This window comes from Tachysurus vachellii, chromosome 4 (genome assembly GCF_030014155.1).
Source record: "Tachysurus vachellii isolate PV-2020 chromosome 4, HZAU_Pvac_v1, whole genome shotgun sequence".
Taxonomy (NCBI): Eukaryota; Metazoa; Chordata; class Actinopteri; order Siluriformes; family Bagridae; genus Tachysurus; species Tachysurus vachellii.
Genome location: NC_083463.1, coordinates 25,994,465 through 26,008,979, shown reverse-complemented (window position 1 = coordinate 26,008,979; position 14,515 = coordinate 25,994,465). Strand labels below are relative to the sequence as shown.

General features: G+C 38.0%; 1 protein-coding gene across 7 annotated transcripts in view; it reads right to left on the bottom strand.

Annotated features, from left to right (window-relative positions):
• The window catches only part of lrrfip1b (leucine rich repeat (in FLII) interacting protein 1b), a 47,137-nt gene that overhangs the window by 12,644 nt on the left and 19,978 nt on the right, over window positions 1-14,515 (bottom strand). For 4 of the 7 annotated variants that reach the window (XM_060868573.1, XM_060868576.1, XM_060868578.1 and 1 more), the window contains exons 2-10: window positions 11,544-11,630; window positions 9,649-9,666; window positions 9,012-9,059; window positions 8,060-8,104; window positions 7,063-7,113; window positions 3,214-3,291; window positions 2,926-2,955; window positions 2,714-2,839; window positions 2,003-2,173 (exon numbers count right to left, since the gene is read on the bottom strand). In XM_060868573.1, the coding sequence (XP_060724556.1) occupies window positions 2,003-2,173; window positions 2,714-2,839; window positions 2,926-2,955; window positions 3,214-3,291; window positions 7,063-7,113; window positions 8,060-8,104; window positions 9,012-9,059; window positions 9,649-9,666; window positions 11,544-11,630 (654 nt within the window). The remainder of the gene's footprint in view (window positions 1-2,002; window positions 2,174-2,713; window positions 2,840-2,925; window positions 2,956-3,213; window positions 3,292-7,062; window positions 7,114-8,059; window positions 8,105-9,011; window positions 9,060-9,648; window positions 9,667-11,543; window positions 11,631-14,515) is intronic. The other 3 variants (XM_060868574.1, XM_060868575.1, XM_060868577.1) reach the window with 3 other exon arrangements.

Here is a 14,515-nt window from a genome sequence, read left to right as displayed (position 1 = left end):
CAATGAGTATAATTTATTAATCAATCAATGTTTTTATTTATTTTTTTATTTATTTTAAAAGTTCGCTAAAATAAAGTGCATCATAAATCTGTCAAACAACATGTTTGCTAGCACAATAATTAAAAATATATAAAATAACAATAAGAAAAAATATATATAAAAAAAGCTAAAGTTTAACTTATGTCAAGAAATAATTAAACACCTTTTAAGTGCCTTTAAGCATTATATACAGTATATGTGTGTGTGTGTGTGTGTGTGTGTGTGTGTGTGTGTGTGTGTGAGTGTGTGAGTGTGTGTGTGTTTGTGTGTGTGTGTGTGTGTGTGTGTGAGTGTGTGTGTGTGTGTGTGTGTGTGTTTGTGTGTGTGTGTTGTCTGCCACTTTTGTTGCTGAGCAAAAGAACAGGAAACTCTTGCCCAGTGTTGTAATTAATGAATTTAATGACTAGGGTTGGGAACCGAGAACCGGTTCTTATTCAGAACACGGTTCTCGGTTCCCAACCCTAGTCATTACCCTAGTTTTTTAACAGGAACCGGAACCGCGCAGAATATCTAAGTTTCGGTTCCAAACGCGGTTCCGATGCGATGACGGGCAAAGCGTTGGGAGCGGTCACTTTAAATAGCCATGTCTTACCTCATGAATATTCATTGTTTACACTGTTTACAGTCACGCAACCAAATTAACACAGTTTACCACAGAAATCAGTCACTCGCGCTGCTGTGCTGAGGTACGCTTTGTGTTAAACACAGGGGTGGTTCTATTATTTCATCTTTAGGGGGTTTTAGCCCTCAGTGAGAATTTAAAACAAGAAGAGTTTTATATTATATATTATATGACTACATAGTAACCCAAAAGTTATGGTATTATTAAATGGCAAAAGTGGACACCAATATTTTATGCATGATGTAATGATGCCAGTCTTGAATCAAATCAGTTCATGTATGTGTGCATTCTCTACAAACAGTGTGTCCAATGAATGCAGTCATTAATAAAAATATTCACAAGACAAAGACCAAATCATTAAATGTTATTTTTATTTAGTATTGAATGGATTGTTTGCATTAATATTTTGTTTGTGCTACAACTCTGGTAATAAGAATAGTGAAATTTCACTGCTTTTGGTTGCCGTCTTTGTGGTTTAACCGCTGATTAACGTTATAGATAAACGCCTCCAGCTCTGACTGCGCGTGCACGCTGCGCGTGCCTGTGCTTCTCCGTTCAAATAAAGCAGACAGCTGATGACGCACTTTTGAAAGACTACAACGCACGCGCGTAAAAGCAAAGAAAAAAAAATCGCTCTTGGATCAAACTGATAAATAATTTTCTTTCCAATCGAAAACATGTCCTGCATTTTAACGTCATTTTTATTTTTTATTTTTGAAAGAAAAAAATATACTTATAGTTTTAGGGTGGCTGAGATCACAGACAGGGGGACTGGAGCCACCCTAAAAAAGGGCTAGAACCGCCCCTGGTTAAACATGTCTAAAAAAAAAGTCTAAAGTGTGGATTAATTTCCAAAGCTACAACAATGAAGCAAATCTACCCCCCTGAGAGGTTTTTCTCCGCAGCTGGAGATACAATAAGCCAGGAAAGGTCTCGTCTTCTCCCAGAGAAAGCAGACGTTAATTTTTCTTCAGAAAAATTGCTAACTGTTTTGCGAAGTTGTAATTCTGGATGTTAAATATGATGTTGGATTTATTTAAATTTAAATTGTTATGAATTTAAATGCTCTGTTTAAAATATTTATAGAGTGATTAATAAACACAAATGGAATTGTTTCAGTATTGTGCATTATTTTTCACATTTATTATGGAATCGGAATCAGAACCGGGAATCGTATGGCAGAACTGGAACCGGAATCGGAACCGGAAAATTTCTTTTGATACCCAACCCTATTAATGACTGACCAAATGTAATGCGAAACGAGCCCAGACCTCTGTGCTGAATTACTGGCTGTGAACGTTTCTTATATTATTTTGAAAAACACTGCTCATTGTCATGTACCTTTGTTTTCTCGTCACACTCCCTGCGTGCCTCGTATAGCAGCTCCTCCAGCTCCATCAGCGTGTCTCGCAGTGTGTCCACCTGGTACATCAAGTTGGACTTCTCATTATCCAGCTGAGCATTGGACACCATGGCCTTCCGGTATTTCTCCTCAGCTTCAGCCAGAGAGTCCTGTAAATTTATCAACCAAAAATTTCTGCCTTTGTTAACTTTGGGACACATATTCAGACACCTCAAAATAATTTAGAGGTAGTGTGTGCAATGGATGGAATGTCCTCAAGCTGTGACTTATCAAGAAACACATTAATCGACAGAGGTACCCATTTACAGAATTTGACACCAGACACCCTTACCCAGAGCAATTTACATTTCATCTAATTTTTTTATGCAATTGAAGGCTAAGGGCCTTGCACAGGGGCCCAGAAGTGGCAGCTTGGTGGACCCGGGATTTGAACTCACATCCTTACAATTGGTAGCTTAACCACTAGGCCACCACAGGCTCCCTAGCCATGCCGTTTGCAGTTGGCACACAAAATATTTCATTAAAATAATATATTAATCAGCCATGCAAACAGGGTTGAAAAGTTCAGGGACATGAACAAAGGAAAAAGGATCCCTCAAGAGGTATCTAGAGAATTTTGGGATCTCTAGTCACCAGTCTGGAAAATGGGCTCAAAATTCTCGGCAGAGGAAGAATATCTTAAAAATGACCTTTATCTCTCGCATGGAGGCTTCTGTGTCAACAGATATGGAGGTATCACAGCTGCCTCTCCGAGAAAAGCCGCCACCTAGTGAGGCCAAAGTTGCAGCAGAGAGAGTAGATGCTGTCCTTGATCCCTAGAGAAGATATTAAGCAATAAATATCAAGAAACAATACATTATTCATGGTTACGTAAACGTAGCTTTTTTTAAAGATGACTAACCTTTTCCAGGAAGTCTGACCTTTCTTCCACCTACAGGGAAAATCAGAGTAGAAGATCATTAGATTTAAAGATTAAATACAGAAGGCTGTTTCCAGCTACAATACATGTGGGACTGTAGCAAAATGGAGCTGTGGAAGATCTCCAAGTGCCAAATTCCCATATATTTTGTAGCAATCATTCAAAATTTGCCACTCATTCTCTTGCATTTCATATATATTCTTTGTTTGTTAGTATAGAGACTGGACCTGAAGCCAAGATTAAAAACAGTAACTGAAGATAGAGGCTCACCACTGGACTGGCACGAGCTGAGCTGGCCCGAGACGAAGCTCTGGAACCGGAGCCCAAAACCCCCCCATAGTCCGTAGGCTGAACAGCCAGAAAAGAGAAAGCAGATACAGAAGAGGAACAAAAAACAGACCTTACTTAGCAAGGAAGAATGACTCTTTTAGCAAAGGGATATATGGCCAGAGATACATACAGTATATTACAAGGAAGGAAGTTGTGATCATTGAAAGAGAATATATTATTATATAAAAAGCATGCGGGTTGTTGATTTTAAAACAGTTAACAACCTACAAACCAGCAGCAGCTCATGACCCTAGATTATAGTGGGGCAACATTAGGACAACATTAATAATGACAGAGCCTCAAGCAGAATTGAGCTGAGAATTGTCACACACTTCCTCTACAGCATCTGGCAGATACCAGAGCGACTTACATTTGTATTATTTATACAGCTGAGCAATTGAGGGTTAAGGCCCTTGATCATGAACCCAGCAGTGGCAGCTTGATGGACCTGGGATTTAAACTCATGACCTTCTAATCAGTAGTCCAACACCTTAAGCACTTGGCTACCATACCACACACATCTAGCATTCAGTGTAGCAGCTCATCTTGATTGGTTTTAATCATACCTTTTTTCATCAGTTTGCCCCTTTGAGGTGGCCAGAGATGAGCTAATATTAACCTAATTTCCAAGGTTACATCCTGAAAACCTAGCACAGAACATCCCAGAAAAGGAACACACATTTCCCTTCATCCCAACCTTTGCATGGGAGTAATGAAAAGCCCCAATGTTGTGCAACATCTACTGTAGTCTATGCTGACTAGTCTATGCTCACCACATGCATCAGATAGCCTTGGTTGATCCTGACCCTGTCGCTGGGTCACTGGTTGTTCTTCCTTGAACCTCTTTTGGTAAATAACCAACCACTGCACTCTGTAAACACCATGTTATGGAGATGCTCCGACTCAGTCATCTAGTGTTCACAATTTAGTCAAAGAGGCTCAGATCCTTACACTTGTCTATCTGTCCTGCTGCCATCACACCAACTTCAAGAACTGACTGTTCACTTGCTGTTTCATAAATCCCACCAGTTGGCCAGTGTAATGAGATAATCAACACTATTCATGTCACCTGTCAGTGGTTTTAATGTTATGTCTGATCAATGTATATGGTTGAGCTCTGCCCTCTGGACATACTGCCACATATCTCCAAGGAAAATAAGTGGCACAGTATAGTAACTAATCTTGCATAAAATGTTGGTAAAACACAGCATCAACATAGATTATTGATATATGCCCAAGAGGAAGTGACTAGGTTTTAAGATTTAAAGCACAAGAAAGATTTTATATAATAAAAAAAATCTCCAAACTCACAAATCAGAATCACACATACACAAGAAATTGCTTGTTGATCCGTTACGCTCAATATTAATAGCGACTAATGCAGTGCAGAGGCTGTCATGACACATCTGGAAACAATAACATAACATCAGCGAGGGTCTTTGGTTTTGCAAATCTGCAAATGTGTTAAACTAAGATAATCTTGCATGTTACTCATAGTCAAGGATAAAAAGCAAGGATTATTAAATAAATGGATAAAAGGTCTGGTTGCTTCACACCAGTCTTTACACTGAAGTCTCTGGTAGTCCAATAATCCAAGCACAGGATCTGTATACTGTTTTAAGCTGTCTAAGATATGGGTTAGAGTGTTAAATAAATAATGTAACTCAGCTTGAAGCAGATACAAGTAGACAAACAAAAAGAGACAAGGATAAATAGCTTATAGTACGGGGGTGGACAAATCGAAAGGCCAGGAAAGTAGGACAAGCTGATTTTGTGATAGTTTGTTTAAGCAGAAACAATGCATCTTGCTTCCTATTGACTATCACATAAAAAGTGTTTTCGAATGTATTTTTAGTCTCATGAACTGTTGGCTGAATATCAGATGCATATGGCTTTCAAAACTGCAAACACTTCACAAGTATCAAAGTCGTCATCTGATTGGTTGGATTCTACAGGATTTCCAGGAGACGTGTGTGTTGCGTTTTTTTAACGATCCACCTGGAAACAAAACCACTTTACGTACCTCATGGAAAAAGAAAACCATGGTTTTTATAATTGTGACGATAAGAACTTATGAGGATCAGCTAAATGCTGGATTTTCCAAATGATGTAAAGTTCACAGTACTTAAATGAACAATCTATTGTTTTTGTAGAGACAGCTACTTTACATTTTCACATCCCTAAACATGACACTGAACAAAACAAACTGTGCTTGATCATTCAGACGCCTTCTTGTGTGAGCCTAGGCCAATAAAAGCTGCTAAGGTGTCCAGACCTTCAGAGTGATGGCAGCAGCTGTGAGAGACTGTATGTTTAAAATTAATCATGGTGTTTATGGCACTTTAATGCTTTAACTATAAAGCAAACAACACGCTTCAAATGCCTGCTGTACTACATCCATCTGCATGATCTGCTTGAACAAAGAGTGATTTTTACTGTCTGCTTATACTATTTTACTAGTCTGGTTAGCAAGAACAAACAACAGAGGATCATTTTAGAATCCCAGGTATGTGAAAACATTGACAAATTGGTGTCCGAAACATCACCTCACAAACAGACATATCAAGTGACAATAAATATACTAGCTAGATTTGAATGTTTCCCTTAGTCTGCACTTAACCAGCAAACTATCTTGCTATGTTTTTCCGTTCTGTTACCAGATTTTTTTAGCCTAATCATTTATTGAGCCACCATAATTTGGAACCTTGCAGCAGATCTTTAATACTAATAAATGTATTATATGTCCTCCCTTGCTATATACACATGTACAACCTTTAGCTAATAAATAAGAAACACATTTAGAAACACATCAGATGAAAGTGTCCAGTTTACACATGGGTTAAGTCTTAAAATCAGTTACAGGAATTCTAGTGGCAATGATCACTAAATTAGTCACCAGATCCCTACAACCTCCTGTATCGATAACTACTGGTCATTCAGTGAAGTAACACTGCACATATCTTTTGTTCTTTTGTAAAGCTACTAATCTTACTTTACTTTATGCTGCATCCAATATCGTCATTTATTGTATTTCAATCAAAATATTTATTCAAATGCATTACAAAGATACATTTTACTTGTAATTAAGAATCACTGAATCACTTTTATTTTTCGATTCATTACATAAGCTAATGAATACTTCTAGCTCTTTGTGAATAGGCATAGTTTGGTTTATTTTATTCATACAGTATAATATTCAGTCCATGACATAATTCATATATGTGCTGTTTCCTCTCGTGTCCTTTGTTCAAAGACATATACATGTCAGGAATTTCAACACAATTCATTTGATTGTTGCGGCTTGATTTTGCTGCAACTTTTTTCAAAAATTTGAGATGCAACTTGAGTTTTTTGTGGGACTCTACTTCTATTGGTGAAATTACAAACAGGACTCTTCTTTTAAATTCCTACCAGTGAAGATATTTAATGACTTTCTATCCTAGCTGAGAATCGAAGAGGATTTTGACTGAATGTTCGTTGTAAACACGTCACATTACACCTTTAGGAAAAATCTGCAGAAAATCTGAACATTATGGAAAACTGCAAGCTCTTCCAAATATTGTGCTTGATTTTGAATTCATTTCTGAATGTGAAGCCTGAGATAAAAGATGCTTTCAACACCGACATTTTACTTTGATTGGATTACTGGATATGGGTTTTGTTTTAAATACATGATTTTTCTACGCTATTTCAGAGCAATGGCATGGTCATGAAACAAAAGTAATGTTGCATATAGTATATTACTGTGATATAAGATCTATAATATCCAGAGGTTGCACTGATACTAACCCTCAAACTGCCCCGACTTCCAACAGACATCCGCTCCTCGTCATCCGAGATCTAAGCAAGGGAAACAAGAAACACGGGTCATTGATGCTTTGTTAGTGTCAAACCTTGGCTTTGTGAACAAGCAGCACTAAACAGCTGCATGACTTCGGCTTCATGTCTGTTTGGAGCCAGAGGTAACCTGTGGGACTGTCTGACCGTCTGTTTGTCTGAGAAACAGTTCTGTAAAATACCAACCATTAATAAAAAGTCTAATCTTTTACGGAATTTTAAGAGTTTTTAGGAAAAAAAAACTAAGATCTGCCATCTTACAAAGGCAAGCTGCAGTAACTACTGTATACTAATCCTGAGTATTAAATATTGTTATTATTAATAATATTATTAGTATTAATATTATTGGTACTATGGTTAAAAAGTGTTTATTTAACAGACATATACAAGTATGCATAAGTATAAGACAGATTTAAGTATAATTAAAATCAATAGTATGATATAATAAGTAATATACCAATTTGTTTAAAACCACAAGAATAACTTATTAATTCAAAGGAAGAGAAAAAATAGTCTAGTGAAGGGACGGCGGTTAAAGCTACTATAATGTAAATGATAACAGGAATGCACTTGTTTCATGGAAGTTTCACAACTAAAAAATTGATGAACAAAAAGAACGTGTCACTATTTAATAAATGATCATCACTTATGTTATTACTGGCAAATTGCCGTGATATAAGAAGAATGAAAAGAGTTTGTGATATGAAGTTACAGGAGAATAATAAATGACATATTGGTGGTGATATCAGCCTGCATGTTTTGCTGTAACTGCATGCCATGTCGTGGTTTATTAATTCACAGAGTGAAGTTTTACACCTCAAGTCATATTATTTTTATATGGTCACTTTAAAATAAACCAGAGGTTACTGTGTTTGTTGTTGTTGTTTTTTTTGCTCTGAAATTGCAAGTGAAAGCAAAGCAGAGGGAAGCAGAGAGAAGAAGTACAGACCGACGTGTGTCTCCGTGAGTGGCGTGAGTAACGCTCGCTGTCCTCCTGCAGCGAAAATGTAGCGGGAAGGGAGAAAAAAATAAAAGCTGCAGCAAACTTGCGGGTCAAAGGTAAAGGTGGACGAACTTTCAAATTAATGGTCACAATACTGGGCATGCCCTAAGCTCTTAATCTGTCACACATCACATCCGAGAGCTGCGTTCACACATACAGTTATTTTCTCTGCAAGTCTTCATGAAGTTATGAAGTACAGTATGTAGTCGGCAGTATCGACACAAATGGTTGGCATAGCAATAATCAGTGTGTGGCACAACTCTCATTCCTACTTGACAACAAATCAGATTTTTTGCTTCTAAAATGAAACTTTCTGGAGAGATTTGGCATTTGTATATAAAATTCAGCAGTGTATATCTCCATTGTCTTATAAGAGATGAAGGTTTCTGCCACGGATCACGTGGACTCTACTGCCTTCACTCCTACTGCTAGCTGCTGCACCATATCAACTCTGTTGCATCTCTGGACATGCCCAAATTCAGTCACCAATGGAGCTAAGAAAACAAACCCAATTTCCCCATGGGGATTAATAAAGTATTCTAATTCTGATCATTTTGATTCACTGCTCGCTGTCACTCATCTCAGCCGATGACCTTCAGTCACTGAAAAAAAGCTTCCTGCTCGCTTTGTCGCTGTATGTGTGAACGTACCGTAGCATAGTCAAATGACTGCTGCATGTTAATGGCATCTCAGTTAAACATGATATAAAAGTGTTTCAGACTTCAGATAGTAAACACGTTATTAAACACACACAGCATTAGCAAAATCCATCTAATTCGATTCGAATCATGCAGAGTTGCTTGCGGAGAACATTTCATGAAGAAGAAGCTGGGTTTACTATCAGATATTTCTGATACAACTAAAGATGATGTTGCGTGACACGTTTTACATGCCGTACCATCCACTGCTCAATATGGCCCCATTTGCTGTCCAGCCCATAATATTTCTGTTTGCACACAGGAAGAGAAGAGAATCAGAAGAGAATACAGAAGATGGTGAAAGATAAAGCATCAGGGGTGTGAAATTATCGTACAAAACTAATTTCAGCTTTGGAAAGTGAAACATAATGTTTAATCCTCTTTCCTTTATATATTTATCATGTATGTAATATTAAATAAGCTGCCTTTCTTCCATTCCTCAGACCTTCCATGATTTCTCAGGGGGTTTTTTGGTACAGTCCAAACTGCTTTTTTATTTTTTCTTCTTCTACAGAAAACTACTTGAACTGGTAAAATTGCAAGCACAGGATTCTTCTTTTAAACTCCTAACAGTGAAGACACATATGTAATTATTTCTATGTGTTGTGATGATGTCACATGATGTGCCTTGACCCAAATTTGTGGAAAATCTGAGATGATTTTTAAGAATCAAGTCTGCCTGACTTTGCATTAAATTCTGCGATCGCAAAACCACGAAATCCTGTAGGGACTGATGATGTTACCTATAACTGTTTCCTTTTGAATCCTCAAAAACCTACGATAATCCTAGGACGTAAGATAAGGACAGGAGACAGTGAGGTGAAGAACACAACTTACCCTTTGAGCCTGATAAATCTAGAAGGAAAGCCATGAAGCAGAAACAGAGAGAAAAAGAAGAGTTGTGTTATCTTTAGCCCTTAAGAATAATCCGTTGGCAGGGTTTTGTTCCTGCTGTAAACCTATTAGCTTTTGTCCGTTTTGAAGCTTGGAATGGAAATCGCTCAGCTAGAACAAACAAATAATTATACACTCTGTGTGTCTCAGATGTAGGCAGGATATATAAATGCTCTATAAATGAGCTACTGTAGATGGGCTAAGCTTTTCCTGTCATTCAAAAGGTAAAGTGACATCAAAATAAGACATCCACATCAGTTTATTTGCTGTTAACAAGATGCAATCATTTTAGATGTTTGTTGGACCACAACAGCATCACTGCCATTAGGCATAAAAATCGATACACAGAATGGCATGAAAAATAAAGATATAGAGTCATGCAGACTGGGACAGTGTCAGCTGATTCCAGAAAGTGAAACACACCTTTGGTTTTGTGTACGTATGTATAACATGTTGTTAGCAGCAATGCAGAAGGTGTGAAATACAGCTGTAGATAGACCAGGTGTAATGAAACGATGTACGAGGACGTAGGCGGTTCTCCAAAATGAGAAACTAAAGCACAAATTGTCTAATCAAAAGCCAGGTGTGATTTTTTTTTGCTAGTTTGAATAAAACGTGTAAACATGGCATGAAGCCAGCAGCCATGGTAGTTTTCTGTACCACTTCATATCTTCATTCACACACTAAGGACAATAATGCATGTCTTTGAACATTCCGAGGAAACTGGAGTACCCAGAGGGAGAACATGCAAACTTCCCACATACAAGCTCCCACATACTGTACAAACCCCCAAGCCCAGAGGTGCAAGGCAAACCAGCTAACTGCTAAACTGTTACCCAGAAAAATGCAGAGAGACAGTTAAATGAATGCCTCTATTATAACACAGAAACACTGCATGAATGCATCTTATTAGGCTAATAGGCTCTTATTAATAAGAGCTTTTGATACAATACAATTCATGAATAGCTTCATTGTCAAGGTTTTATTGCAAGTTACAAATTCATTTAACTCTTTTTAAACGCTCTCTGCATTTCACTACATCATACTGTGGAACTATGGTTATGTTCTGTATGTGATAAATAACATTTGAATTATGAAGGTGTTAATAATAAATATTAACCTTTTATCTAATATCAGTATCAGCTCATGTCTATCTGCATCAAAGATCAAGTTTATTTAACTCATTAACAAATTAACCAAAGTAACATCTTAATGACTTTGAACGATCTTTTTCTTCCCACAGACCTACAGAGGAGATAGACAGCACAGTGTCGAGTCATTCTCTTACTTACCTTATGCACATACACTGATCCTGCTGAAGAAATCTTCTCTTAAACCCTCTCCACACACAGAGCCCCTTATTCACAAATCTGTAACACTAACTGGGGAAAGTTCCCGCTCGCTCTCCTGAGTACCACAACCTACTAATCTACTTTAGGACCTTTTAACAAGGCTTTAAAGCAGGCGTGACTGTACATGGTACGTGCTTATGTTCGTGTAATCCTGAGGCTGTTTGTAAAGTATATAACAGGGTTGCACATGCCTTATAGTTGGACGTTCTACTTTAAAAGCACATGCTCCATAAAGAGAAACAAAATTCAATATCTATAGTTTGTCCCTCTGGGAAAATTTTTAAAAGATCTAATTATGTGGAATCCTACAAATAAAGTGACCTAGCAGTGAAGGTTTCATAAAGAAGCCTTTCGGAGGCCAGGAAGTCAGTAGAAGTGATGCTAATCTATACTCAAAATTGTTACTTTAAGATGATCGTCGGTTCGTTTTTTTAGTGTTGTAATGCTTCTTATTTCATTTTATGTACTTAACCAGTAGGGTCTCACCTCTTTCTGTTGCCTCTCCAGTTCCTTTAATCGGATCTCTCGAGCTTCTGCCCGGGCCGCCCGCTTGGCCGCCAGTCTTGCCTCCGCCTGGCGAAAGAACAGAAAAAAAGAAAGTGCTAAATCAGGACCAGTTGAAAATCAATCCTATAAAACAAAATGTACCACAAGTATCCCTTAGAGAATTAAGAACTAAAACAAAAGGAAATCAGAAACAGAGTCTGCTTTATTGCCCAAATGATTCATTTTTGAGGAATTTGACTTCCATAGTTCCAAACTGTGCATGTAAACAGACCATCAACATTACAACCATCAACAATTAGGAAGAAAAGAAAAAAAATCAAAGCCACTGGTTCTTGATGTACAATCCTGACTCTCATAACTTCATACCATTTCATATTAAATGTTTCAACTGAGATATGTTTCCTAGCAGTTAAATCATATGCTTCACAATGGACAAATAAATTAAAATAAATAAATAAACCAACCCGGTATTTACCATGGTCGATGAAAAAACAGTGGCAATGCTAGAGCATATCCAACCAGCCTGAAAGCGGTTCTGATTTTTTTTTTTCAGCTGAAAATTAACTCTTGATTTTAGAAGATGCTTTTTATCCCTTTAATCCAATCCTCAGACCATTCGCAGGTTTTCAGTGATTAATCATTTCCTTAATCTCATCACAGTGCTCATTGTGTTGCATAAATGCCAAACTTATAGATAACACAAAGTGGTGAAGGCCACCACTCTCTTCATCTCATCCAGAAATCAGATTAAAACCAGCAGTGACAGAGTGATATAGTAGATCATTATTACAGGTAGAGCATCAGGTAATGGACTGATTTAATAAAGAGAGTTAGAACAACAGTGGAACAGTGTCCCGTCTACTGTCAGGTGTCTTCGCGCTTCACATCTATTGTTTCTCTGATCCACCACAACCCGAAACCTACTATTAGATGTTTTGAGAAGCCTTTCACGCTGGCAGTTTAGTCTGACGTTCAGTGCACGTTTCCCTTAAAAAACTGGTATTGTGAAAGCTTTCATACGGATCAGAAAGCAAAGCACGATACTGAACCCGAGACTACTTGCAGGATGTGGTGTGAGTGCGGTTGCACTAGAACTCTCACACAGTACACACACAACCTGGGTCTGCACTTGTTCAGGAAGCACAGTAAGCTGTTAGGGAAACGTTGTGGGACGTGGACGCCTTCCTGTTTATAATAGCACCAAAAAAATGACATGGATTGACTCCATGTTGTGTTCTCCACGCATGTTTGTGATGATGTAAGATGAACACAAATGCACTAGGGTTTGATACAACCGAGTGAGTCTTAAACCAGATCAGTGCTGCAGGGGATTCTGGGAACAATTGTACTCTTGTTCAGACTGCTGCAAACATGTCTAGTGTGAAAATCACCAAATTATTCCTCTGTGTAGATATATGGTTTCATTTTGCAATATCCCTACACAAAGATCTGCTCTCCCCTTCAGTCACAGCTCTCAACCTTGGGGTAATCATGGACAATAAACTATCCTTTTCCTCGCATGTTGCTAATGTGACACGCTCATGTCAGTTTCTTCTCTTACAACATGAGAAGGATTCGGCCATTTTTGTCCACACAGGTACTTGTTCAGTCTCTTGTCATTTTAAGACTGGACTACTGGCAGGTCTACCTATGAACGCAATTTCTCCTCTGCAAAATGACTTGTTTTCAACCTCCCTAAATTCTCACACACCTCCCCACTTCTGCGATCCCTCCACTGGCTTCTGGTAGCTGCACACACCAGATCCAAAACACTGATGCTTGCCTACAAAGCACAAAATGGATTACCTCTTACCCCAAAGCTCTTATCACTCATCACACTGCGCGTCGCTCCATCAGATCTACAGCACTACTCGACTGCTCCCACCATCTCTCAGGGTAAGAAGCAGCTATACGGCAAGACTCTTTCTGATCTGCCATCGAAGAGGTGGAAAGAACTTCCCCTAAATGTCTGAACATCTGAGTCACTGGCTGTCTTTAAACGACAGGTAAAGACCAACCTCTTCCTGATAAACTTAAACTAGCTCTTATTTTCCCTGTTTGTTGTTTGTGTATATATAAAAAAAAACGCACCTGAACAGAGTTTTAGCTTGATGATATCCCATCTGTAACCTGGTGCATTGATAGAGACTTAAAAGCACTTTTGTACATCGCTCTGGATAAGGGCGTCTGCCAAATGCCATAAATGTAAATATAAATGTAAATGATGCAGCAGCCATACACCACGAGTACCAATAATACTAACCCTCCTGTTCCTCATTTTTCCTGTATTTAACAGCTTAAAAGACTGGACTGATATCAGATCATATAGGATCAGATTAGGAATCAAATCAGATCTGAGCCACTGTTATTTATATACCACTTTAACAACAGACATTATCACAAGGCAGCTTTACAGAAATCCAGATGGAGATGTAGTTCCGGCAGCTTGGCAGCAGATGCTTACAGAGAGTTGGCTTGTTTCTGAGCGGATGTCTGTTTTGATCAATGTCTAGTATCAGCTCATACCCAGAGCCCTATAATGGTACAGTGTATAAGGAATACAACACAACCTGGAGGCGTTAGAGTCAAATAATCATTGACAGGGTTGTGTGTTGCAGCCAGATGTAAAGCAGCAGTACATGCCATAGTTTATTCATTTAATTCATTCGATTAGTTTATTTCAGCATAAACAGTCACCAAAATTAGTTTTTTTCTTTCTGTTGAAATTAATAATGTAGTTTATTAAGTTACCTTCCATTGTGAAGACTTTTGAAAAACTGCTTTGTCCCTGACTATAGAAAGTACTTATAATGGATAATGGATTTAATACGGTAATTAATTTTTATTTTATTTTATTTATTATTAAGTTTAGATCCTGATGCAGTTGATCTACAAGTCTCCAGAAAATAATGCATTCTGACTGTCAGCGCTCCGGTAAAATGAAAATAAAT